We start from the raw sequence: 27,691 nt of genomic DNA on the forward strand, positions 1-27,691 counted from the left end.
GAAACCTGAGATCCCAGTGAGGTTCAAAGCCTGTCCTAGACACAGGGGAGCGGGGGCAGAGCCAGAAGCACACACATGGGGGGAGAGGAAACCTTAGCAGCAGCCCCCCCCCCCCAAGTGGCTCAGAGTTTCATCTCTATCCGAGAGAAAGGGGTCATTCTCCACAAAACTGCTGCATCTCTGGAGATCAAGTCAAAGAAAAATTGCAGAATAAGGGAAAAGCCAGACACCTAAAGAGGTCTGTGTCAGTGTTATTTACAAGTCCAAGTATTAATAATCAGCAGCTCTTTGAGAAAATTGTTACCCACCAATAGAAGGTTATACATGTTGACAATGCTGTTAAAAATTATGAAGACTAGAAAAAGGAACCCTCATACACTGCTGGTGGGAATGTAAATTGGAACAACCATTATGAAAAATAGTACGGAGGTTCCTCAAAATATTAAGAATAGAATTATCATATGACACAGCAATCCCTCTTCTGGGTATCTACCCAAAAAAATCCGAAAACATTTATCTGTAAAGATATATGTACCCCTATGTTCATTGCAGTATTATTTATGGTGGCCAAGACATGGAAACAAGTGAAATGTCCTTCGATAGAAAATTGGACAAAGATGTGGTACATATATGGAATGTTACAACGGAATATTACTCAGACGTAAGATGAAAGATTGCCATTTGCGATAGCATGGATGGATCTTGAGATTATCATGCTAAGTGAAATAAGTCAGAAAATGTCGAGAACCATGTGATTTCACTCATATGTAGGTTATAAAACTAAAAGCAATAAACGAACAAAAACTTAGACAACAGTTTAGTGGTTACCAAAGTGTGTGTGTGGGCGGCGTGTAGAAGAGGGCAAAGGAGGTCAAATATATAGTGATGGAAGGAGAACTGACTCTGGGAGGTGAACACACAATGCAATATAAAGATGATGTATTATAGAATTGTACACTTGAAACCTATATATTTTTACTAATCAATGTCACCCCGATAAATAAAATTTTTTTAAATTATGAAGTCTATACAATAATGTATTATAAGATAAATACAATATTTATCTTAATAACAGAATGCAAAATGATACTATGCCATAATTACAGATATGTAACTATATAGAGAAAATAATGTGAAAAGGGCTCGAATGAAATGCTAGCAGTGATCCCATTGTTTTGTTTAAATTTTGTCTTTTTTTTCTTGTTTTAATTTTTATATTTATCTAATACTATATACACATTGTTTCAACAGCCTAAAAGTGCTAATAGGATGTAATCACCTCCACAACAAAGAAGGCATCCTTCAACGAGCTTTTTAACCTTTCCTCTGTGTTCCAATTTTTCTATAATACAGATATATTTAAATTATTTTCAACAGATGCTCACCTCAGGATCCAGGAGGAGCAATGAATGCCAATGGCCCCCACTGGGGCCACCCCCTTTAGCCAAGGCTCCCCTCCCCCCACCCACAGCACACACAGGATATAAATGTTCAATATCTTGGAATCCAGAGTGCCACAGGTTTCCATGAGTCATTTGCAGTGAGCAGTGAAAAACTAATACTCAGAAAAGTTATCCTAGGGTATCTTGACTCATTTAAAATGTTTTAATTACATACACATTAGTGTTTTGTTTTTTTTCTTTTTTTTCTTGAACTGTACGGCTCCAAAAATTAACAACATACACCCTCCTCAAAGTTACGCAGCGCCCACCCTCTAGCCCCACAGACCCTGAGTACACAGGCTCTTGCCAAACCGAGCCCCTGCAGCCCAAACCCAGCATCCCCTCCTCTCCACGGCCTCCACGCAGCACTAGCAATGCTCCACGGAGCAGGCCAAAAACGGCTCAGAATGGCATTCCACAGACACGTACGTACACGGAGGGAAACATGGATGGAAAGACCCAAGACGGTCACCACTGTTGTGTTTTGATGGGCACATGCTAAGAGTACTCCTGGTTTTTTTAAACGTTGTTGACAAAGTGTGTATAATATGGTAATGAGAATTGTGAAATGAAAAGTCTACGTATAAAAGAGATTCCGAAAAGATGGGGGCCAGCACAGGAAAAGGCAGGGTGGGGCAGCAGGAACCCCCGCTTTGGAGGCCACCAGTCCTTACCCCCGTAGTAGGGCAGCCACTTGTACCGCCGGCCCTGGAACTCGTGGTCATCGAACTCCGAGCACTGCTCTGCCCGGAAGTCGCGGGCACCATCAGGGCAGCTCTGCCGGGGGTGGAGGGGGCAAGGAGGGGGAAGTGAGGCTACCCCTGGGGTCTGCCCACCCCATTGGTCCCGGGGAGGTCAGGTCCTGTCCCCCCACCTCTGTGAGGCGTCAGGGAGGTGGAATGGCCCCCAGGGTAACCCTCCAGGGGCCAGGGGCTTTGGGCGGCTGGAGGGGAAGCTGTCGAAGCTGTCATTTTTGTCACTTTGGTGAGAGGTGTGGAAGGGGGTTCCCAGCACTGACAGGAGGGCCCCCCAGGGCTTAGATGTCAGCCTGGTAGGGAATCTGGAAAGGCAGCTTTACCTCAGTGTGGCAAGTGCGGTGATTCCGGGCGGGGCCCACACAGCTGGAGCCCCCATCTCTCCTGCAGGACAAGAGGACCAGGAAGCCCCAACCCCTTTGACCCAACACCCCTGGCCCACTCCTGGGCCTCTCCCACAGGCCCCTCAGCCTCTGTGGGACTCCTGGGTGAGGGATGGAGGTGCCTGCACCCATAAATCCCTTTAGGGAGGGGCAGTGAGCCTCATGTCTGTACTTAGAAGGAGACTCAGAAGCCCAACTATCCTGGAGTCTAACTCTGGGCCACTCGGCCTCTGAAGGCAAAGTTCCAGAGAAGCCCCAAATTCTGCCCTTGGAGATAAAATAAAATATAACATATACCCACTTGATAAAGCTACTCTGCCATTTAAGGAGTGAATGGCGACAAGGCACTTAGAATAATAGCACACCTCTTTCCCTTCGTCACACAGGCTCACAGGAACAGTGATTTAAACCCACCGACAGTCAAGGGGTCATCACCCTTTCTTTGGTGCCCACCCCTCTATGGCACCTCTCAGAATGTAGGGCACGTAGTAGGAGGTCTTAAATCACTTGAAGTGGGAAACACCTATATTTGACAAAGTGGCTGAAGGTAGAGAAACTGCACAACTTAGCATTGTTGATGATTATTAATTCAACAGGAATTCACTGCCCCTGCCCTATGCCCACACTGAGTTAGGAGCTAGAGACTCAGGGGTGGATGAAGCAGGCTTGGCTCCAGATCCTCGGACATAAGGTTGATTATTGAAATCAGAGTGTAAGTACATGGGAAGTGACCTAATTGCAAATTCTCCATCCATTCTGCTCCCAGAACAAATCTACAGGGTGGTGGTTCTGCCTGTGTGACCCAGCGCTGGCCCAGGACCCAGCCAAGTCCCTGTGCCCACGCTCTTTTAACCAGCGGGCACAGCCTCCCCTCCCCTACCTCTGCGAGTAGCAGCGGCGCTCCTGGAAGCTGATGCCTCCTCCACAGGTCCTGCTACATGGGCTCCAGTCACCCCAGGGGCCCCAGGTGTCACTCTGCCGCCTCACCTTGGGAGCCTGGAGGAAAAGACACACTCAGCAACTTGAGTTAACACTCGGAGCCACCACAAGGGCGCTCAGAAGCTCACCCAAGCCCCCTGCCTAAAAATAACACTCCCCTGCCCATTCAGGGAGTCTGGCGTTCTCTCTCCTACAGCCAGCCCTGCAGGAGTTGACAACCCCTGCTAGACACCCCAAACATATTCACTTGCAGAATTAGCCAGCTTTCCCCAGAAGGACCTGAGAGCCAGGCCTTCGCACCTGTCAAAGTAGCCAGCTCCTGCTCTTTGCCAGGCACGGTGGGGAAACCGCCAAGCTGGCACAGAGAATTGCGCCCTGATGATGCTGTAAACATATATCTGTAAACATTCCCTTGCATGAGAGTCCCTGGGACAGCAGAGCAGGCCCTTCCAGGAGGAATATATAAAAAGGCAGGAAGAACAGGGCGGGTTCTCAGGTAGGCTGGGAGTGTCACCCGCAGGCAGCGCCATGCTTCACCAGGGTGTACAGGGGAAAAGACACACCAAACCTTGTTGCACCTGCTTCTGCCCTGTGTGGTGACCTCACTTCAGGAAGTTCCTGTAGCTCTAGCCTATTAAAATAAGAAGTTAATCTAATCCTTTGTGTGTGTGTTGGTGGTGGTGACGGTGGTATGTGAGAGAAGGTTGTGGTTTCTTCCTGCCAACGCCAGTAATCTCCTAAGATGTAGCTTGCATGTGCATTTGTCCTTTTTCTTCTTCCTCCTGTACTGCTGTTGGTTGGAAAGTAGATGTGATGGCTGGTGTTGGAATAGTCTTCTAGACTATGAGGTAATTTAGGAATATAGGCTTCAGACAGTGACACAAAGATAGAAGGAGCCTAGAGGACTTTGTGTCACCGAACATTCCCAGACTTCTGACCTCTGGGTGTGTAAGTGAGAGAAGGATCAAGTTTCTCTTGTTGAAGGACTGTTATTTGGGACTCCATAATGGGAATATAATCCTAATGGATACAGTTTTCCACCATAAAGACCTAGCACCCTGTAGCTGACATCAAAAATCCACATGCTACACACGTTTGCTCATTTAATCCTCAGACCCTGACATCTGGGCTCATACATTGCTGGAGAGATGGGGAAAGGCTACTCAGGTGTTTCTAAGGCAGGAAGCACCTAATAGGACCCAGGGCATTTTGTTAACCATGACTATTTCGTCTGCATGGCAACGTGTGGGTGGGTATTATTACCCCAGTGCATGGGTAAGAAAAGTGAAGCAGAGAGGTAGCCACATAAGAACAACTGGACACAACAGCTTCACCCCAGGCCTTTGCTCCCTGTGGGGGCAGAGCCCCAGAAAGTAGTTTCCAGGCTCTCGGCCTCACATAGACAGGTGCTGGCTCAGGTAGTAAATGGCCAACTGTGATTGCATGGCCATCAGCTGTGGCTAGTTGGCCGTCAGCTGTAACCAGTGAGCCATTGGCCACTAATATAACTGCTGTGGCTACGCTAAGGAGAAGAGAGAAAGAATGGGGGCTAGCAAGAAGATGGCGGCTGGGCTGGCAAGTGTGGATGGAGGTTTGCGGACAGTGTGGATCCAGCCTCCAGTGAGAGTATAGTGCCGCCAGAGAGAATATAGTGGTATGACTCCCCTACCTATGGCTCCGTGGGTGTTCCTTTTTGGCCTCACCATATCCTGCGTTCTTGTGTGGGGAGTGGGAGCAGAGACCCCGCAGGCCTCCCTGCATGACAAATGGCGCAGCGAGCAGGGTCCCCCGCATGACACTCCCACCTACCCCATTGGGGCAGCGAAGTGAGACACAGATGAGTCCTAAGGAGCTGGGCAGGTGTTAGATTTGACTTCACTGTTTGGCCAGGAGGCAGAAGGCGTACTGGAAGTATGTCCTATTTGCTGGAAGGGGACTTTATTTTTAGGGCATCACCACATAAGAATCTCTAAGGGGAAAAAAAATCACTCCCATTTTCCAGACAAAGAACTCAAATCCTAATGTGAGAAAGCAAGCTCTTCCTCCCACTATGAGCCTCCAGCAACTTCACAGGGTCTCAGGTGGGGACAGGGTGGGGACCCGCAGATCACACACAGCTCAGCCCTAACCCACCGATGCCAAACACCTAATTATCCTTGCTGTATAACAGACCCAGAACCCTGAATCAGAACAAATCACTGCATTTGCTGACCCACACACAAAAGCAAGAAGGAAGCACCGGCCAGGCCAAAGGTCTTAGCTTTCAGTCTTCAAATCATTTTTTTCTTCAGTTCTAACTGGGACAAAATCGACAAGCTTTTGAAAACCAGTGACCCAGAATATCAAAGTGTTCTCAAATGAAATTTAAAATGAAATTTACTTGATCAAGATCCTATTTTGTAGTGGAAGATATTGAGTGCTGGGGGTGGAAGGTGACTTTCCAGGGACCACCAGCACCCCGCCCCACCCCCCAGCCTCGTCACCACAGTATAAGAATTCTGGAAGCGGCCCACAGGGAATGCTGCTTTCTCATCCTGCCGGCCTTGGTCTGGTTACTGATTATCTTCTGACCAACGCCTGTCTGAATGTCAGGCCTCAAGCTCAGCCACGGAGCTTCTTCAATCCACCCTTCCCTGGGGCAGGCCTGGGCTTATTGGTGTGGATGAGGCAACAAGGGGCACCCCTGCCACCCAGCCACCTTGTGGCAGCCAGGTTGGGGTGGGGGGAGGACTGGCCTGGACACAGGGCCTGCTAAGTACCGGGCCTTACCAACATCCACTTGCCTCAGATGCCCAGCACCTGTGAGGGAGGCATCCACTTGCCCAGGGCTAGCAGCAGGCTGGATTGAGGGACCTAGCCTGCCAGATCCTAGAACCATGCTGTCGTGCAGGGTGACAGGCCGGGTCTCTGGTCCCGCTCCCCCACACAAGAACACAGGATATGGTGAGGCCAAAAAGGAACACCCACAGAGCCATAGGTAGGGGAGTCAGACCACTATAGTCTTGCTGGCAGCTGGGTTGGAGACACAGGAAGCAGGAGCCACACTGTCCGCAACCCGCAGTCCTAACTGCAATCCGTGCTTGCTAGCTCAGCCACCATCTTCTTGCTAGCCCCCATTTTCCGCTAGCATAGCCACAGCAGTTATATTAGTGGCCAATGGCTCACTGGTTACAGCTGATGGCCAACTAGCCATAGCTGATGGCCATCCAATCACAGTTGATGGCCATTTACTACCTGACCCAGCACCTTTCTATGTGAGGCCGAGAGCCTGGAAACTGCTTTCTGGGACTCTGTCCCCACACATGCCTTGTCTACTACTCCACACTGTCTGAAGGAAGAAAAGCACTTTCAGCCACGAGTGGCACAGGCACATTTTGTTTCCCTATAATTACCCAAACCACAAACTGATGGTGTGAAGCCAGAATGAGCTGATCCAGTCTGCCCTCACCCTGGCCTGTCCTCACCTGCCTCCTGCTGCTCTCAGCACCCCACCCACTCCTCCTGCAACTCCCACCTGGGGCTACTCAGGAGACCCCTTTCCTGCTGTGCTATTCCAGAGGGGTCAGCTGCCCGAGGTGCATAGGTGTGAGTGTATGAGAGGGTGTGTGCGGGTAAAGGAGGGGGGACTGGAAATCCATCGCCTTAGGAAGTATCCCTGACAGGCTTGGGTTTGGGGGCAGTAAAGCTGCATCTCTGCTTTACTCTCCCTAATCCTCTTCTCACACTGTTCAAGCTGACCTGTCAGCACTAGAACCGCCCAGAAGTGCTCAGGTAACTTATGTGGATCCTGCCCCAGCTAGAACCAGAAACTGAGGCAGCTGAGCTGTGAGCATGGGCCACACCCTCCCCCAAACAGTGGAGGAGGGGGCAGGAGAGTTATCAGCCCAGCAGGCGGGAGAAGGCTACTTGGTGTTTCTAAGTGAAAAAGCAGCCACTAGGACCCAGGGCACTTTGTGGACCTTGACTCACTTCATCTGCACGGCAACCTGTGGGTGGGAACTATTACCCCCAAATTAAAGGAATCTATGGCCTGGTCACGCAGCTGTTAGGGGGTACCTCTGGGTTTCATCCTGACACTAGCACTGTGGCCTCTCCACCTGAGGTGCGGACTTCATGCAACAGGAGGAAGCCTGCATCAAGGACCTCAGATGTGGCATTTAGGGAGCAAGGACCATGGGGTGGCAGAGGAGACTGTGGGAAGCTGGCAGGTGGTGGAAAGGACATGAGGAAGGAGGACTCTAGCCCACTCACCACTCTGATTGCAGCCCCTGCTAGATCTGTCGGGCTTTGGAGGAGTGTCCGCTGCCCACCGCTGTTGTCCATCCTGCCTGCCCCTGCAGCCCTTCTCATCCTCAACTCACATTTCTACAGAGGCGGCATTTCCTCAGCCCTCCTCAAGGCAGCAAACAGTTGTGGTCCTTTCTCTCTCACCTGCCTGCCTCACAGGTCTGGTCAAGGCCGTGGGTCTCCTTTGTGAAGAGCTCTCCAGCGGATGCCTCTGCACCTACCATCCTGCCAGGAGGACTTGGCAGGAGCTGCTTCCAGGACCAAGCCCAGCTCTGCAGATCCTGCCCTCCACCCCCCCGGGCCAAACATGGGTCTTGCAGTCTAGAAGATTCCCTCTATCTCCTCAGGACCTTTGTGTGCTGTCCAGGGAGCCCTGTCCTTTGGGCTCCTGTTAATGAAACGGCTACTCTGATCACCAGTTGACTTCTGTGTCCACTTTCTAAATTTGCACTAATGCCACAGCCACTAGCCACATGTGGCTATTTAAATTAAAATGAAATCAAATAGGGACAGCCAGATGGCTCTGTTGGTTAGAGGGCGAGCTCTGAACAACAGGGTTGCTGGTTCGATTCCCACCTGGGCCAGTGAGCTGTGCCCTCCACAACTAGATTGAAGACAATGAGCTGCCACTGAGCTTCCAGAGGGGCGGCCAGATGGCTCAGTTGGTTAGAGTGTGAGGTCTTAACAACAAGGTTGCCAGTTCAATTCCCGCATGGGATGGTGGGGGTGGGCTGTGCCCTCACAACTATGAAAATAGCGACTGGACTTGGACTTGGAGCTGAGCTGCGCCCTCCACAACCAGATTGAAGAACAACGACTTGTTGCTGACGGGCCCTGGAGAAACACACTGTTCCCCAATAAAATCTTTTAAAAAAAGAATGAAATCTAATAAAAAATTCAGTTCCTCAGTGGCACTAGCCACATTTCATGTGCTCAATAGTCACATGAACACAGCGGCTCTCTTACTGGACAGCACAGATACAGAACATTTCCATCATTCTCAGAAGGTTCTAGTTCAGAAGGTTCTATGATAGACCTGCTCCAGAGGCTCACTCCAAGGTGGGCCGGGGAATGGCTGGCGCCAGGGGAGTTTGGTTCCCGGCAGGTGGCAGGCGTCAGGGTGCACCTTGTCTGATGCCAGTATTACCCTTCCTTCTACCTTGGAAGTCCACTCCAGCAAAACGTGCACCCAGCACCCTCTGAATGGGGAGGGCGCTAGGAAGGTCCTGCAAACTACAACCCCCGCAGCCAGGCAGGCAGCTCTGGGCACCTCCGCCAGATGGCTTCAAGGTCCCACCTCTTTTTGAAGGGGCTCAGCTGAGGCCCTGCCTCCTTCCACCCCATCTTCCGGGGGTCCTCTCTCTCCTAGGGCTGTCAACACCGCCAGGGTCTCCAACAGGCACTGGGCGTTTCCTCCCTGGTCCTAAGGCCCAGGTGTCGTCCCTACTGAGACCCTTGCGCCCACCTCCCCAGCAAGGTCGTCCTGGGCCCGGCAGGGCTGCACTCACCGAGGACCCGGGCGCCAGGGCCAGCAGCAGGGACACAAGCAGGAGCAGCTGCATCTCGGCCTGCGGGAGAGGCCAGGGTTGGAGTGGTGGGGCCAAACAGGCATAGCCCTACCACAACCTCGGGCTCAGTCCCCAGTCTTGAGGGCGGGTGGGGGCGTGTCCCTCCCTGCTACCCACAGGTGACCGGGAGATCCACAGAAGAACAGAGGGACAGGAGGAAGCACCGTGAGGCACAGCAGAGTACCAGTCACGCCACCCACATAAGGGAGGGAGAAAAGGCCCATCTACAACTGGCTTCAAAAAGTTCAAGAGTTGGGCAGCTGGATGGCTCAGTTGGTTAGAGTGGGACCTCTTAACAACAAGGTTGCTGGTTCGATTCCCACATGGGATGGTGGGCTGTGCCCCCTGCAACTAGATTGGAAAGGGCAACTGGACTTGGAGCTGAGTTGCATCCTCCACAACTAGATTGAAGGACAATGACTTGGAGTCAGGGGCCCTGGAGAAACACACTGTTCCCCAATATTCCCCAACAATGGGGGGAAAAAAAGCAGAAAAGCATTACTGACAGATTTCACATTAAAAAGAAAAGTTCAAGAGTAACTCCTTTCAGGGTTTCAGAGAGCAAAAAAGAGGGCGATTGAAAATACTTCCTCGTAAAAAAACCAATAATAATACTTCCTCGTTATTGAAAGACAGGGAGTTCAGAATTAAAGCAAATAGACCCATTGTTTTAACTCAGTAAGATTCCTTTTTAAAAAGCCATTACACCAATTGTTTAAAAACTCGTTAATAAAGATAGATTTTTTTTTTAAGTCTCTGAAGACACTATCAAAACTCAACTTAAAATTTTTAAAATGTTAATTGTATCCTACTATAAAAACAAACCAGTATTTCTTTGTACTGGGGAAGCTCCACAGCAGGCTCCTTAAGCAGTGTGTGTGTACAGTGTGTGCACATGTACAATGCAGTGTGTGTGTGTGTGTGTGTGTGTGTGTGTGTACTGAGTGCCTTGGTGTGTGCATACACATAACGTGTGTGCGTGCGATGTGTATCCTGGATGCCGTCTGGTGTGTGTTCCGTCTGTGCATTGTATGCACCATGTGTGCGTGTGTGTACATGTCACTGTCCTGGAGAATGACATGAGCAATGTGCCCCGTTCAGTACAAAACATCACACAAGTACTGACTTGTATGCTTAAATTTTAAAATCTGTAATTCTACCATTGTTCTCTCTAATTTTTTTAAGCATACAATGACTTCATTTGACAAGGATAAAACAGCAAACATAAGCCAAGCTCAACAAAATTTAACCTGGCACATTTAATGGCGTGCACGCTCCGTTAATTTAGCACCAACAGTGATTCGGTTAGTTATTCTTTTCACAGTCAAATCGGAGGTTCTGGGGGCTAGTGGCTTCCTCCCCCTCCCCCTCCCCCCTCCCGCGCCCGCACCTGTAATTACAGCAGCGCGGGAGGGGAGGAGGCGTTACTGTGGGAGCCCCATTCTAGGGCTAAGACGAAGATGAGCGACAGACGATGCTTCTCTAAAGGAGAGACTGGCTGCCTTTAGGGTGGGGTGAGCAGAACTAAGCAACAGACCTAAGTAAGGACCGGAGGAAAGAACTCTACTTACAATTGCTGATAGGGACGCCTCCTCCTGGGGGCTTGCCCGGGCCTCGAGCCTACGGTCCCCGCACACCCCCGTGGCTCGCGCCTAGGATCCCCGCACACCCTCGCTCCCTGGTCCCCAGCGGACGCGGGAAGCGACGCCCCGCTCCGTCCGTCTGTCCCCCACGCAAGGATCTCGCCCGTGTCCGCCAGCGCAGAGGAGGCGTCCCAGCGTCCCGGGCCACCACCCCGGGCACTTGCCCTGCGCCACACCATCCGCCCGGGAACCGCGTCCGGTGTAGCCCCCAAAGGCCGCAAGGTGCCGCCTCCGACGGGAGGCGCGGGGCTGGCCGGGCAGGTGTGAGCCCCGACGGAGGATCCGGGGCTCTGGTAATCCTGGCCCCAGGCCCAGCGTCACCTCCGGGATGGGGCGCTCTCCGTCTCGGGGTCCCGCGCCTGGGCGGCGCGCCGGGAATGGCGTCCGAGGAGGGGAAGGTCGGAGGAGGCGGGAGGCGGGGTTGTGCGGGTCTGCCCAGTACGCGGCTCCGGAGGCTCCTTTCTGCCGGCCACCTCCACCCCGGCCCTAGTGCACGCGGCGCTGAGCGGTGGCCCAGCGCTGCGCCCGCCTCGGCGGACAGAGTCGGGGGCGGGGTGCTCCCCACTTCCTCGACGCCGCTCTCCCCGGAGGACAGGCGGGCAAATTCCTCCCGCGGCCGCGGGCTGAGCCTCCCTCGCCGTCGGGTTCCAGGCCCTCAGCCTTCCTACCTGTCTCCAGGAGCAACCTGGCGCACAGGGCTGTCAGGGCCGCTTCGCTGGTACCCGCCCCAGCCCCAGCCCCAGCCCGGGAGGTTGGCCTGGCTGCACGGAACGCCTGCGGAGGTTGGACTTTCTCTCCTCGGCGCTGGCTGGCTTCCTCCCCGCCCCGCCCCCGCTGCTGACCGCCACCCCAATCCCGGTGGGAGGACATGCCCCCGTGGAGAGTCCTCCACGGCCACCTGCGATGCACAGGGCCTCTAGCCCCTTGGGTCTGAGCCAAGCGTTGGCTTGTCCCTCACTCTGCAGGCACCACGTGTTTCCTCTCTTGGGCTAGCACTAGTCATCTCTGCAGTCCCATTTCCTCTGTGCCCAAGTCTTCCAGTTCTGTGTCATTCCCACCTCCTCACTCACCTTACATACAACAACACATCTTTGTGTCTAGCCCCTGCTGGTCTTCCATGCTGAATTCTAGCCTTAGGCCACAGCTGAGTTTCTCCACACACGTTGCTGTTTCCCACGCCCCCCCCACCCCCCGCTGGCTTTTCCCACTGCCTAGAATACACTCTGGAGAACTCCCTCTACCATGCAAACTCCTACTCATCCCTCAAGACCCTGGTGACATCACCTTCTCTAGAAGTCTCCCTCACATCAGGGCAGGCAGAGTAGGTGCCCCCCTGCTCCCTCAGTCTCCCCCCCTGTCTGCTGCAGTTCTGTGGTGCTTCACACTGTGGGAATCTGAGTCTCCCTGACTCAAGCTTTATTCCCTGAGGGTAAAGCTTGCACCCCCATTGCCTAGTTGGGATCAAGGCAGAGGCTCAATAAATATGATAAATTTCCTTTCCTTTCCTAGTTGGGCTTCTTTTTCCCAAACAAGGCATACCTTGCTTGCCATCTCTTTTTGGAACTGGAAATCACCCATCCCCAGAAAAATAGCACTGGCCCTGGGGCAGGTGGGAGGTGGGAGGTCCCTTTAACCCCATCCTCTTCTGCCTTCAGCTCCTTACCTACCCTGGCCATTGGTCATTTCTGCCTTGGCCTCCAATGGGGCAGAGAAAAGTCACTAGTGAGTTCAACCCCTCTTCAGACCCCTAACGCCTGCAGGTCATCTCCCTGGGCCATTACTGATTGACGCTCAGATAAAATGCTCATTAAAACATAAGCATTTTAAATCTGGCCTATTTCTTACCTATGAATGGAGAGAGAAGCAGCAGCTGTGTAGCAGGGGCCCCTGGGGACTTGTGTGAATTCTTAGGCAAAGATAAAGCTTGGCAGAGAAAAGGGAGTGGAATTACCCAAAGCCTCTCTAGAAAAGGAAAATAGTTTCTTCCATTCAAAAAGCCCTACTCCCTGGCCCCATCAGCCAGGAATTTTCTGAGCTTGGTCAAAGGTCCCCTGTAAAGTGGGAGGAAGCTGCTTCTCCTACTGGGGGTGTGGGTGGGCGGTGAGGCACCTTTCTGATCCGTTCCTGTTTTTCCTCTATGATCACTTCTTAGACACCCAGGCCCATGATTTAATTACTCTCCACCCAACTGCAAAGAAGACCCAGAGTTTGGGGAGGCAGAACCCTCACACAGTGTTAGGGGGCAGCCTTGGACCCACCAGCTGGGCTCCAGCAGTTCCTGGCTTGGGCAAGTACTTCTCCTCTTCAAACCTCACATCCTGCTACCTCAGAGGGATGTTGTGAGCACATGCCCAGCACATAATTGTTCACCAGAAAATGGTGTGCACAACTGGTGTGCACACACACACACACAAAATTGTGGCTTAGGAAGAAAATGCCAGGAAAAGTGTAAGACTCACTGAGTCTTTCCCTCGGCACTGGCCCTGTGCCACTCACTGGCTGCAGGAGACTCCCTTCCACCTGGGGGCAGGGGTAGCCCAGGGGGACAGGAGTACAGCCTTGGGAGGCAGACAGACCTGGGCTGGGGATCTGCTCTGCCTCTCATTGTGTGTAAACTTGGGCAAGTTATGTCACCTCCTCAAGTCTCAGCTGGCTCACCTGAGCCTCACACAGAGGCTGGCGTAGTAGGGAAGTAAATGGCTTCTGTAAAGCTCCTACGAGGTGCTCAATAAAAGTTAGTTCCCCCTGCCCCATGCTCCCTCCACCTACCCATATCCTGGATTCCCTACATTTTGATCAGCTTTGCAGATTGCAGATCCAGGGGCACGGCCAAGAAGTAAGTGGCCAGATCTCTTTGTGAGGTTGGGTTTGGATGGAAAGCTGGAGAGGAAGGGAAAGGACAAAACCCCAAGAACCTCCAGGCTCCTGGAGGAGGCCTTCCCTACACCAGCCTCTGTGTACTCGCAAACTAGTGCGGTGATACACTTGCCTCTTTTTCTTCCTCTACATTGTGAACTTCGCAAGGGCAGGGATCTCTTTCATCATTGTACCCTGTACTAGATATTCGTGGGGGTCCTGAAGGTGCCCCTCAAGAAAGTATAATGTGGTAAGCACGGTTGATTGACAGCAGCAGCTGCCACACCTCAGGTCTGCACCGCATGCTGAAGGCTCTCCCAGCTCCTACTCCCTCCCATTTATCCTCCCCGGCTTTTTCCTCAATAGATCTCTGTATGTCTAACCTGACCTGACACATAGGGTTCTTGCAAACCACAGAAAAGGTCATTAACTGAAACAGAAAAGTTGCTTAGAGGAAGAACATCGGGAGCTTTTGGAATGGACAGGAAGCTGGAGAATCAGGCACAGAAATGGGCTGGAATCCCTGCCAATGTCATAGTTCATGACCCAGGAGTAGTTCTGGTTAGGACCTATCCTGTTGACACCAGACTACTGCCACCACCACTTTTAGGTAGCACTGACCTGTGCCACCCCCGGAGAAAGCCCTGCATGCTCCTTGTAGACTTCAACCCCAACAGGAGCATGTCAGGACCTGAGAAATGAGAGTTGGCTGCTGCCCCAGATGGGAAGGTCAGATGCTGGGCTACCCCAGAAAACAAGTGTCTGCTCTTCCTGCAGCACCTAGCACACAACATTTGTTGAGCTGAACTTAGACAATGCTGTTTCTCTCCTTCGTTTTTTGGGTGTTTTTGTTTGTTTGTTTGTTTGTTGGTGGTGGTTGTTCACTCACTTATTCGTTCCTTGCATATCTGAGTGCCTACTCTGTGCCAGAAGCTGGCGAGAGACCTGTCCAGTGGTGGTAAATGTTTGGTGACCAGCTCTCCGGAGGAGAAAAAGGGCTGCTTTGGAGCATTTATCAATTTCCATGGTGTAAGTACCCCATGGCTGTGTTCAAGCTACAAAGGTAATATCACTGGACACAGTTGGGAAGAGATGCACCATCAGCTCCCCCACGCCCTGGGCTCCGACACACAGACCATCCTGCTTTTGGGATGTTAGCACAGCATTGCATTCTAGTGTTGTGTGTTAATTTAGAATAAAACAAACCTTACAACCTGACTATTCAAATATTTCCACTATAAAAGACACAGAACCTATGCTACAGCCCACTAGGAATCCAAAAGGAAAAAGGAACACTTCACACTTAAGGATTTCTCCATTTATCACTCTACCTTCTCCCCACCTTCCAACACATAGACCGTGTTTCCCCAAAATAAGACCTAGCCAGACCATCAGCTCGAATGCGTCTTTTGGAGCAAAAATTAATGTAAGATGCTGTATTATATATTATATTATATTATATTATATTATATTATATTATATTATATTATATTATACCCGGTCTTATAGTAAAATAAGGCCGGGTCTTATATTAATTTTTGCTCCAAAAGATGCATTAGAGCTGATTGTCCAGCTAGGTCTTATTTTCGGGGAAATACGGTATGCGTTTCCCTTGATAGAGTCATTCAACGTCAAGATGGAGGGGCGGGGGAGGAGAGTGTTAAAACATTCAATTTCAGTCTGCCCCTCAACTTGAGATGTAGTGCTTCCAGAACTCACACCAATCCTCTTTCCTCTCTCTTGCTGCCATAAATAAATCAGGACCTTGAAACATCAAGTACGACCATGGGAGTGGGAAGTACAATGCTCAGTATGTCTGGCAAGTGGCTAAGATAAGTCACGGGGCCTCTGGAGGGAGGTTTATTCTCAAAGCTGGGACAGAAGTATAGCTCCCCGACCTTCCCGCAGACACGAAGGCCATCCAGAGAGAAAGAACACAGGTCCTGGGATGTCTCTCAGTGACACTGGGCCTGATACGTACCCAGCCCATCTGCCCTACCTTCAATTCAGGCTCTGGGAAAGGGCACCAGGAGGAGGGTGAGGCCCTGTGAAGACACTTGGGCTGGGACAGGACACTGCTGTGGGGCAGGGGACCAGAGCCAGGAGAACAGCAACAAAAAAGGAGAGGAAGGGGCTTTCCAGACCTGTCCTGATTGGCCCCCACCCAGCAGCTCCAGCCTGAGATCTGATCCCCTTCCTTCCACATGAGAACACACACACACACACACACACACACTGCAAGCATCTGGGCTACAGTCTTCTCTGGAGAAGCTGGTCACCTGAACTCCTGGAGACATTAAAGGAGCTGGTGTGAGGAGCCCACCCTCGCCCACCCACCACTCCCTGAGTGGGAGAGGGGCTTGGGACCTAAGCCACCACAGAAGTCCTTGTGGGTGTGGGGCCAGCCTGCAGAGCACAGACCTGAAGGGTCCATCTCAGCTCAGGGGAGCGCCCTGGCCTCCAGAGCAAACCTGGTGTCCTACAGCTGAGCAGCGGGGCTCCACTGCTTGTTGCCGAGAGGGTAAGTCTTCGTTCTGCTGCGGACCCTGTGCGTCTGGCTCAGTGTCTCCTGCTGTTGCTGTTGTCCTGATGGGCTTCTGGGGAGGGTCCTGGATTGGGACCCTAGAGGCCAGCAGCCGGGGCTCTGTGAATCTTTCCCTCTTGGTCTCCCTCCACCACACTCCCAGGGCACATCTCATCTCCTCTGCTCTATTTGGATGATTCTCAGCCTGGAAACTGAGAGGTGTCTTTGCCTTGTGCCAAAGGCCTGGAAACATTACCCAGAAAGTCAGAGGACCAGCGCCTCACAATTCAGAAACAGACTTCCCAAATCTCAACTTAAACGAGGGGGGAAATACTAACTTCATTTTTTTGCAGTGCTTTTCTAACTTTAGTAATTTTCGGACGTGTTATCCTGGATCCCTGTATTTAGAGTGTAATGCCACCTGATATACAGACATAAAACTAGGTCGAAGCTCTTTATTTTCACAGCTTTTATATAACTACAATCCTATTACATAGATCTAGGTCCCAATCCTTTATCAGAAACTCTTAGGGTCAAATGTGCTCCAGAATGGAGACTTCTTCAGATTTTAGAAGTTACTAACTTGTATATGATATACCACCCCCAGCAGCATCCGGAAGTCCTCTTTAATCAACACAAACCCACCAAAAAGCACAACAAAAAACCACACACACACTCAGCTCTGCAGAAAAACATAAATATTCACCTAAACAGGATACGTCGAAGCTCTCAACAGCCTCACAGAGTTCAGGCAGGCCACGTCTCCCAAACTTATGAGAAACCTTTCAATTTTCAGAACTTTGAATTTCTAAGTTGCAAATAAGGGACTGCAGACCTGCACAAATTTGGCACAACAGAACCGCAGAGCAGATGGGAGTCTCGTTAGCAACATTAACACAACGCACAGATGACAGCGGCCTGCTAAATTCCATCATGGTGGGGGCCGTGCATGCGGGCCTGAGTGTGGGAGGCAGTGGGCGTGGGGGAGGGGGGCGTCTGGAGCCTGCGCTGTTGGCCAGTCTGGGTTGGAGTCTGGCCGGGACATCTCTGGCAAGTTAACCTTCATGCATGGAGGTTTCTTCATTTTCAAAAGATGACAGTTGATGAATGTAAATAAAAATAAGCACTGAAAGTGAAAATTTCCAAGATACAACAGTCCCAGGGGCTGAGAACAAAGGAGGGCAGCAGAGAGATGGAGGGTGCACATACACATGGCCCATGGAGGAGCCTCCAGCACAGGCCCCACTCAGCACAGACCCTGAAGTCCAGCTGGGACGTGGCCGGACTGGTCGGCTAGCGTGGGGAGGAATGCTTCCAGTCTGGGATAAGTCCTCTTGGGGACACAGAACAACACCAAGTAGACAAGGCACAGCTTCTGGGAACATCAGCTTTAAGACTGGGAGTGTGTGTATGCCGAGAGGAGGTTAAATATTTTTGGGTGATGGTTTGTGACGCTGTTGTGGCTATTTTTGTATTAAAACAAACATACAACAACATGGATGAACCTAGAGAGCATTATGCTAAGTGAAAAGCCAGATAGAAAAAGACAAATAATATGTGATTCCACTTATACGAAATACCTAGAGTAGTCAAATTCATAGACATAGAAAGTAGGACGCTTGGTTGCCAGGGGCTCAGGGAAGGAAGAATGGGGAGCTAGTGTGTAACGGGCACAGACTTTTGGTTTTGCGGGATGAAGACGCCTGGGGATGGATGGTGGCGATGGTCACACAACATCATGCATGCACTTAATACCACTGAACTATACACTTAAAAAGATTAAGACGGTAAATTTTATGTGTATTTTACCAGAATAAAACAACAAAATATCTTATGAAATAGAAACTTTTTTACCCTGTGGCCGCCACTTTGGGCTGCCTAGTCGCTCAGTGTCCTCTCATGCTGGGGCAGCTTTAGTGAGAAAATTTGAGAAACATTGTCAGACTGCATTTTACTAAGGAGAAAACAGAGGCCCAGAGCACTGATCCAGTTTGACAGAAACAGGTCTCCCGCACCCCTAAGAAACATGGGCTCTGGCTTCAGACCTCCCTGGGCTGGGGCAGCCTCTCCCACTTTCTTGCTGTGTGAGTCTGGGGCTGTTTCTCATCTTCTCAAAGCTCCCATTTTCTCACCTGTAACATGAGGATAACAGGCCCCTACTCCAAGGTTGGATGAGGGTGACCCGAGACAATGCTTGTGAGGGACTTAGCATGGTGTCTGGGGCATATTCGTCGTACGTGCTTGATGGACAGTAGTTTTACGGAGCAAATACGTTCCGCTGGAGTTTTTCTTGGTTAAATGAGTATTAAGAACTGCACTATCCTCTATTCCTCCCACAGTTAGCATGGTGACACTGAACCAGGACAAAGCCAGACATTTCTCAAGGTGTCACGAATGTGTCCTGGGGAGGAATCCTGTTTGGATTCAACCCTGACCACCTGTTTATAAACACTAGTCTCAAGCAGATAAGGCCAACTGACTGCAGGCTCCAGTCTCCAGCACAGGCTTGTAAACTGGTTAATGTTTGTTCTTACTTAAAACATGTTCCCACACACGTGCCCTGTTTACATCTTCCTGCATGCAAATCCCCTCCTGTGGACCCCTAATCCACGGTTACTTCATTTATTCAACAAACACTGATTGAGCAACTCCCAGGAGCCCGGGGATGGGATGGTGAATACACGTACCCAGCTCCCCCTACCACCCTGGCAGCTGGTCCCCACACCTGAGGGAGGTGCACACCCCACAGTCTGTGAATTGTCCCACGTTGGCTCCCATCATCTGGTTCACAGGACATGTTCCTCTGCCAGTTTCCCCGTGCAGGGAGCCAATCTGCAGACAAAGGCTGGCTTGCTCTGAGAATGACAAGCAGAATGTGGGGAAGGGGAAGAGCCACAGGAACGTCAAACCTCACGGAAATGAAAGGAAGGAGCAGGGCCTGGGGGGGCTCTCCCCAGCCAGAGACAGAATCCTGGGGCAACACAGTGTGGGAGGAAGGGGGCTGGGCAGTGAGAAACCTGCACTGGGATGGGGCAGAGAGGGGGTGAGTCAGGGAGGGGCTGCAGGAAACAGCTGGGTTGGCGGAGTTCCCGGTTGGGAGATGGGGCCAGACTTGTCTCCAGCCCCACGGGTAGGGGCCTGCGGAGGGGGGCGCCTGGCCTCACCCTCCTCCCCACCCACCCTGCCTGCTGGAAGGCTGGAGCGCTGCCACTGAAAGGCGGAGGGCAGAACCTTCCAAACAGCCAGAGGCCAGTGGGGAGGGAGCCCAGAGCACTGCTATACATCAGCCTGGCTGGGCACAGTGGCTGGTGGAGGTCCCCAGGCCAGGTCCCCAGTGAGCTTCTCCTGGGACAGGACCAGGACTCTCTGGGTCAGCTCACCCGCCTCCCTCACAAAAATGTTTACCAGTGCATTTGACTTGAAAATGAAAATCAATTCATGCAACAATTATCAAATCCTTGGAGTGTCTTGGTGAATCATATCTTTTAATGACAAAGGTTGTGTAATCACTTGTAACAAGTGAATTTATCTAGAGCACAAGAGGGGAAAGGGGGAATTCCTTTCCCATTAGAAAAAGTCTCTCCCAAAGGATGATTTGCTGCACGTGGACGGGGGCAGAGGGCACTGGTCCCTGTCTCTCCCTAGAGCAAGCAGCTCTGGGGTCATGGGCCTATGACACAAAATGGGTGCCCTGGCTTTCAGCAGTATCCTCCATCACCAGAGAGTCAAACAGGCCATGCTGCCAATAGCACATTACCCCCCAGGCAGGCTGGCTTCACTGTGGGGATCTAACAAAAGTTAAGGCCCTTAACAAACAGCCATGGAACTCACTGCTGAATGCCCACTGCAGGACCCTGAGAGCCAGAGTAGCCATATTACAAAATGTGAAGTCTGGCCCACTCTCCCAGCCGTCCCCTAGAGCACGGACACCCTCATGGTGTCCTCAGACTGTGCCCTGTAGGCCCGTGCAGGTTACCAGGGACAGAAAAGCCCTTCCCCTTCCCCTGGGATGTTACAATCCCCCAGCCCGATGACGTTTTCAAACTGGTTGAGTTTCTGCCTGGGTTATTCCAGAGCAGACCCCTAAACGGGTTGGGAAAGAGGTGAGGAAGCTGCTTAGGAGTCTGAAACAAGGCTTCCCAGTCAGATCTCCACGATGCCAATGGCAGGATGGCAGAGGTCATTGTCAACATTTCAGACAATCTGAAGAAATCATACATTCCCACCTATCTGGCTCATGCATGTTAAAACGCAGTCATCTCACTAAGCAATTAAGTTTCATGTTGTTCCCCGCATCGTCTCCACTTTAAAATCATCTTTGTATGTACACCTTTGAGTGCAGTGGTTCCTGACTAGGGCTACTACCCAAGAGAACTAATCACAGTCACAATTTTACCTGCAGTCGACGTTGCTGTGGCTAAAAGGGTCACAAAATCCTTCTCTCTTTTGTGCGAGGGCTTGACCCTGGGTGACCACATCATTAAAGCAATCTTAGAGGTGGTGGTGGGGAGACAGAGGCATCGAGAGTATGTCGCCTCTTCTCCTAAGAATTAGGCTTCCAACAGAGCTGGTGTCAGGCTCTTCCGTGTCTCCCTCAGAGGGCAAGGCATAGCAGGCCTAGAAGTGCTGGCCCGGGTAAGAGAATCGATCTTTGTCAAGTGTGAGAGGTTCTTATGTTGAAAGGCCCACGTTAGGTTATCCTCCTCCACGGTTTCTACAAGTCACGTAATGAAGGAGGTATATTCTATGTCAATATGGAAACAGATTTGGTTTGCTAATTGGGTTTTCCTCTGGATAAATCGTCACCTTAACTCAAAAACCAATTATCTTTGGGTGTCTCCCAAATACTTCTTCCTTCCTGATTTTGTTTTTAAATGAATGTTCTTTGCCTTCTTGCCAATTCAGATTATTCTCTTCTTCCCAAATTTGGCTTAAATTTTGTTTCTGGAGAAAACTCTGATCTTAAACCCTGTCTTTTGTGGCTCCCTCCTTTACTGTGTATCCCCACTCAAACTCAATGTAGTGAGCCAACACTCAACTTCCTTATACTCAAGTATGCTGTCATTTCACTTTTAACCAGATCCTAAGCTACTGGTGGGCGGGTCTCTTTCTTTCTCTCTCTCCCCACACACAGCACACATAAGCAAGCGGCCCCTGAGAGAATGGCCGGGTTACAGAAAACTGTGGTACTTACCTAGTGATGCAGAAAATCTGGCCTCATTTCTCTTGCTTCTTAACCCTGCTCCAGGAAATTCTTCTCTCTCAAAGGCACCACTCTCAGGGCCCCTAAAAATCAGACACCTCTCCCAGCCGATAAGGACAAACCATGATGCTTCTGTGGCAGACTCGAGCGACACTCGAGATTCGTAAACGCAAATGATGCCGTGATTCCCAAAGGAGGGAACGGCCACCTCCCCTGCTTCTTGATGCCCTTAGCCAGTGTAGCCAGGAATGCATCCATCCCTTACATACGCCTTCGGAAGACAATGGTCAACTACGGTTTTTCTGCCACAAACTTATTTCTGATCAATAATTCCCAACATTGTGCCTGCTATTCACTGTTTAGAAACAAAAGGTTGTGTAGAGTTTGGGAATAGAGTGATAGGACAATCTATGCTCTACCAGGTCAATAAAAGTAATGTTGCTTTTTACCACTGATGTGCTCTACGTAATAATTTTTAAAAGATCATCATCCTCTTGCACATGAAATATCTGCATTGTACAACAAAATGTCCTGTAAGTTCTTGTTTTGACAGTTCATACATTAACTTGAGTTAAATATTTTCTAGAAAATTTTTTTCAGAAACTAAGTATTAATAATAGTCGTTTTGAGACATCTCATAAATAGTTCAATATTACACTCTTCAGATGTACGGCCTGCTATTATCCATACCACTTTATTCTGCACTAGGAATAGAAAACAATGCATTTGTGTTCGTAAACTGTTTCCTGATCATTGCTGAACACTTCTCACAGTTACACATTATACTCCTTTCATGTAAGAAAATCAGCACAGCTGGGTTCATGCGTGCTTTATTCATTTGCCGAATACAGGAAATCTGCAGTCATCTGTCAAAATAACATCTTACCAAAAATTTGAAAGGTATTTAGAAAAGATGTATTCACAGTCTGTCTGAAACATGTACAAAGCAGTGTCTTCAGAAGCAAAAGCCAGACAATAAACACGTGAGCGTAAATGATCCAGCTGAACCCACATCCCAGCCCCACCAATCACGCAGGAAACAAGACAATCTTATACAGTAGTACCTCGGTTTTCAATCGTCTCTGTAGATGAACATTTTGGTTTATGAATGCCGTAAACCAGAAGTAAATGCTTCAGTTTTTGAACACGACTCAGCAGTCGAATATGTCACACAGCTTCCCGAGCGCAAGATCCTGAGGTCTAGCTGTCGGCTGTTTTCGAATGTTTTCAATGCTCGTGGATTACGTTCAAAAACCGAGGTACCACTGTACTCGCTATTCCAGTTGAGTTTGAAACTGCCCTGTTGCAGCAATTATTGATTTTAAAAGGAAAATTGCTTTCTGGGAAATCTTTCCTGCTATACAGACCAGACTGAAGTGCTAACATTCCAGGGCCCAGGGAAGACCCAACTACTTCCTCAGGGCAATGCTGCAGCTGCCCGAGGCCCTGGGAAACGGCCTTGACATTCAAGAGAAGAATTCATTTCAGCTCCGGGCTCACTTTCCACACACACCTCTGAGGCGTCTTCTCCCTGAGGGGAGGACTGTTCAGAGGGTACCGTCCAGATGACCTGGGACCTGAGCATGAGGACAGCCTTGTCCGTATACTCTGCTTGGCAATTTCAACGAGCGTTGTGAAGAGCTGAAACCATGTTTTTAATCTCCTGTGTTTGGGGAATTGAAAAAGAGGTGAGAAGATCACCAAGATCACTTCTGGACTCAAACTTATGATAGTGACATTGTTTCACCCCAGGGCAAAACGAACTGTCCATATTTCAAGTCTCTTCCCCAACTTGGAATGCAGGATACCCTTGGCGGTGGGGAGAATGGCAAGTCAGCTGTTCTGTATAGTTTACCCAAAAGCAAATTTAGAGAAAAAGGAGTATTTTACTGAAAGGATGGGTTTCTGGAAGAATGAAGTCAGTTTGTAAACATCAATTTTAATAACAGTAACTAGAAGGCGTAATTGACAAGTACCCAATATTTTAGAGAACTTAAAAATGGCGTATACAGAAAACAAGAGACTCTAGCAGGATTCTGAGGACAGATCTTATTCATCTTTGCATCTTTAGACTCTAGCACCACAGAAGACACTGAATAAATCCTTTCATAGTGGTTTCTGAACTTTTTCTTCCAGGGCTAGAGCGTCAATGGGGAAAGATGCAAGGCTGGGCACTGGGTGGGGGTCAGGATCAGAAGCTTCCTTGAGACACCTGACCCTGGAGGATCTTATGTGGTAGCTTAACTTCTGTCTCACATTCTACAAATTATAATCAAGACTATATGTATATATATAAGGTATTTAGAGGCCAAGTAAAGGACAAGTACTAAACATATTATTTGTTCAAACGTCCATTATGGAAGAAGGGTTTTTAAAACCAATGGACTTAACACATGAGGATTGAGGAGTTTAAGAGTGAAAACACCACCTCTTTAGTTGTTACTTCTGTAGTGAAATCAATAATTTGCTCACTTACGAATGTTTCAAGTTACTTAAAAAGCTATTTTTTCTGATCAAGAAATGTAGTCATTTATAGTGCGAGGTGCGATCGATCCTAAGACTACATACTAACCTAGTAAAAATCAAAATCAAAAACAGGAAAGTGAGCTTTTCTTCTTTGAAAACACTACAAATCTTCCAAATATGGTTGGTATTTCCACAGGCGTTTGCAGCAACTTTCTGCATATAAACTCTTTATTCTGTACGCCAGTCAGACCCAGACGTCACTGGTCACTTTCTCCTAGTGTTTTTCCTTGTTTTAATTGAGCAGATTGGCTTGGCTGCTCATGCTTTACTGTTTGTGTTGCCTGGCTCCACAGCCACCCCCGTGCCAGTGTGAAATCAACAGTGGACATCCTCAGTGGAATTGCTACTATTTTCTCTGGTGACAGTGATTTTTCATGGTGGTAGACTAGCATTTTGATACTTTAGAGGCAACTGAATGGATTCTAAGATTTGAAGAAAAACCTCTGCATCTGAGATTGGTGATTTAAATAAGACGTGTTCTCTATGCTGAGATATGGTTCCATCTTGTAGAAAGTGACAGATTTATCATAATCTTTCTACGTGGGACAAAAATTCATAGGGCAGATATAAACACAAACACACACGCACACACACCATATCCTCTTCTGAGATGAGCCTTTCATGAAAGATACCGCGTGTCTGGTACCCTAACACAAACTACTCTAGATCAGGGCTCCCTCGAGACTGCTTCAAATCATAAATTGGTGTTCCGGTGGCTTTGCTGTAGCTGTTGAATCACATGTCTTCCTAGAAGATAATACTTACATTGCCACATATTCAGGAGAAAAAGAGAGAATTTTGGAAAAAAGGGGATAAACAACAAAAAAGAGATGAAAGAAACTACTGCTCTAAATCCCACTCTTTCTTTGCACAGCTCTTACTTTTCCTACTGTTCTCAACTGCCTAATATGAGCCAATTTTTACTCTCACACAGGTTAGTACCAGCACAATACTCCTGCGGTTAGTTTCTGAGAAATATTCCATGACAGAAAACAAATATTCTAAATTCCAGGGAGAACCCCAAACCAGATCACAGGATAGGCTGAGAGAAAGCAGGAGGAGGAAGAAAGCTGGTCTCTGTTTAGCCACAGGGGGAAACTAAGTTCCTCACCAACCCTTACAGTCAGATCACCATGGCTGAGGGCTGTGTGTGGGCAAAGAAGGGTTGTGCCCTGGTAAAGCTTCATGGAGGGGTTGTGTGCCCACAGCTGCTGGCTCTGTTTTGTGCACTGTCCAGCTGAGCTGCACAGGGCCTGAACGCCACTGCCCAATTTCACACAAAGTTACACTGAAATAAAAGGTAGCGCAGAAGGGAAACCACAAAACACCCACTGAAAGGTTTTTGAGGGACAACTTGGATCCCCTCCTGAACATGTGCCCATGGGACATTAGCTCATTTTGTCCCACGGGCTGCTGGGGATCCCTCTTTCTTCTCTTGGTAGCTGGTTCTCCCCCTGACCCTAGGTTTTCCCACAGCTCACCACGTGACGTCATGGCTTTCTCCAAATTATGCTTTGTACTAATACTACTGATCCATAAACTTCATAAACCACCAGCTTTGGCTACTGGCTCGAATTCTGACCTACTATCAGACAACAGGCTGTAGTTAAAAAAGAAAAACCAGGACAGAAAGTGCTTCACCAGCCATTTTACTCTTCTTTAATGCTACTGTCTTTGGGCGCACACAGTATTTGCTGTTGAAGAAAGGACAGCGAGGCTGATAGTACTGATTCATAACACATTCTTTGCACCACACAAGGTACAATCCTAAAGAACCGTATCATATGCTATCACAGCTGAGCTGTCTTATTTGCTGTGTAAAAGAACAGTTTATGAGGGGAGTGAAGGGACAGATGGAGAACAAAGGAGGTATCGGGGACAAGTGAACCTACAAGAACGTCTAAAAATGAGGAAGTTGGTGGTAAATCCAGAATTTACCTAACGGTGATAGGGAATCATTGAGTTATAGCTCTGTTATTTCCAGAAATTACTGAATTTGGAAACTGAGGTCATGCCTTTTAAGATAAAGCAACCTCAGATAAATTCAGACTGGCCTTGGGCAGAAATGGCAACCATAGATAGTAATAAGTTTCAGTGCTTGAGAACGAAAAGTGTCAAAATCAACTTCTATACATCTGACTTGACTCAAGGTGAAAAAAAAGTCTTACTGAAAAATGGTTAAGTCTGCAGCACAAAAGTCTGAAAGTGAAAGTTTGAGCCCCTTTCCACCTTTCCATTTTGCTGCTGGTGCCTGCTGTTCAGTACCTCCTGAAAAGGTTTAGAATTCAGTACAGACTTATTAGGTTGATTTTCAACATGTTGCTTAAGATGATGAGTCCTGTTTGGTTTCCATCACTTCATTTAACCGCTTGGTAATGGTAGTCCTGAGAGTCTGCAGTGTTGATGAAATCCGCCTGTGACCAAGGGTCAGAAAGCTGGTGGGAGCACAGCAACTTCTTGACCCATCACTTGTCCTTGACCTTGTCCCTCAAATCTGGCTGTTTTGAACTGAGGGACTCAGTCCACCACGATGATACATGTTCAGAACCATTTTCTGTAGACACCTCCTTCCAATGCCCAACAGTGCAGATGGTCAGGAAGACTTGGAAGGAAGCCGCAAAAAGTCCATTCAGGAATCTTGACTTTGTTAGAAGTGGACACAGGAAAACACCTTTGTCCTTCCCAGATTTTATTACAGTCAAAGGAGAAAAATCCATGGGATTCTAATTGCAAATATGCTAGATATAAAATTGATGGAATGCTAACTGGTCCATAAAGGGCTGCACAAGATAATCTGTGGCAAAGTAGAAGACAAGCCCAAAGGTGATAGAGATCGGAAGAGCTGGCAATGCTTTCTTGAAAATGGCGAGGAGTAATAATGTAAGGCACAAACCCTGTGGGGCGGAAGGGGGGAAGACTCAAACTCAGACATAATTATGAAAGTATCTCATGTAAAACAACTCAACCACAAATCTTGGTTTTCATTTATTTAACTGACTACTATTCTTTCCGGTTAAATTTTAGAACAAATGTTTCCATGAAACTTAGAAACAACTTTTATTTTCCTTTGCAACACAGAGTTCATTCTGCACACATTTGTGATTCTTCATCCCCTAATTCTAGGTAAGGAACAGCAACTGAAAATAAGTAAAACTATTTTTGAAAAAAAATTAAATAAGACAGAGACTTCTATCGAAAATACTGAGTTGGCTACTGTGAGTTTAGTTGGGCTGGCTAAATTCCCAGAGGTGAAGAGCATTCTTTATGCTTGTGGAGGCAAAGATGCTCATAGAACACACCAATAAAAGTTTGTTTGTGAAAGAATATTGCTGCTTTCTTGGAAACACAGAGCAGCCATATAATACAGTCCATTTTTTACTCTAGTTACTGAGACACTAACTATAAATTCTGGAGGCTGAGTATCATTTCAGGTTTACACACTGTAAGTAGTTTTCTTCTTAAAACGATACAACACACCCAGAAAACTAACCGCCAAAGAGAAATAAAATACATGAAAATTCTAACTGGTTATATTATCATGATAAATCACAAACGTAATCACAAA

General features: G+C 48.9%; 2 protein-coding genes across 9 annotated transcripts in view; both read right to left on the reverse strand.

Annotated features, from left to right (window-relative positions):
• Nucleotides 1-11,821, reverse strand: part of PAPLN (papilin, proteoglycan like sulfated glycoprotein) — a 36,925-nt gene extending 25,104 nt beyond the window's left edge. Inside the window, exons 1-6 of one of the 7 annotated variants that reach the window (XM_019733368.2) lie at nt 11,686-11,819; nt 10,765-10,911; nt 9,315-9,374; nt 3,461-3,576; nt 2,521-2,581; nt 2,117-2,219 (exon numbers count right to left, since the gene is read on the reverse strand). In XM_019733368.2, the coding sequence (XP_019588927.2) occupies nt 2,117-2,219; nt 2,521-2,581; nt 3,461-3,576; nt 9,315-9,368 (334 nt within the window). In that variant the 5' untranslated portion in view covers nt 9,369-9,374; nt 10,765-10,911; nt 11,686-11,819. Of the gene's footprint in view, nt 1-2,116; nt 2,220-2,520; nt 2,582-3,460; nt 3,577-9,314; nt 9,375-10,764; nt 10,912-10,945; nt 11,053-11,181 lie in introns of those variants that run through there. The other 6 variants (XM_019733366.2, XM_074327241.1, XM_074327240.1 and 3 more) reach the window with 6 other exon arrangements.
• Nucleotides 11,822-23,519: 11,698 nt separating this feature from the next.
• PSEN1 (presenilin 1) overlaps nt 23,520-27,691 on the reverse strand; it is a 62,346-nt gene continuing 58,174 nt past the window's right edge. For both annotated transcript variants that reach the window (XM_019733626.2, XM_019733624.2), the window contains exon 12: nt 23,520-27,020. In XM_019733626.2, coding sequence (XP_019589185.1) covers nt 26,865-27,020 — 156 coding nt within the window. In that variant the 3' untranslated portion in view covers nt 23,520-26,864. The remainder of the gene's footprint in view (nt 27,021-27,691) is intronic.

Source organism: Rhinolophus sinicus, linkage group LG03 (genome assembly GCF_036562045.2).
Source record: "Rhinolophus sinicus isolate RSC01 linkage group LG03, ASM3656204v1, whole genome shotgun sequence".
Lineage (NCBI taxonomy): Eukaryota > Metazoa > Chordata > Mammalia > Chiroptera > Rhinolophidae > Rhinolophus > Rhinolophus sinicus.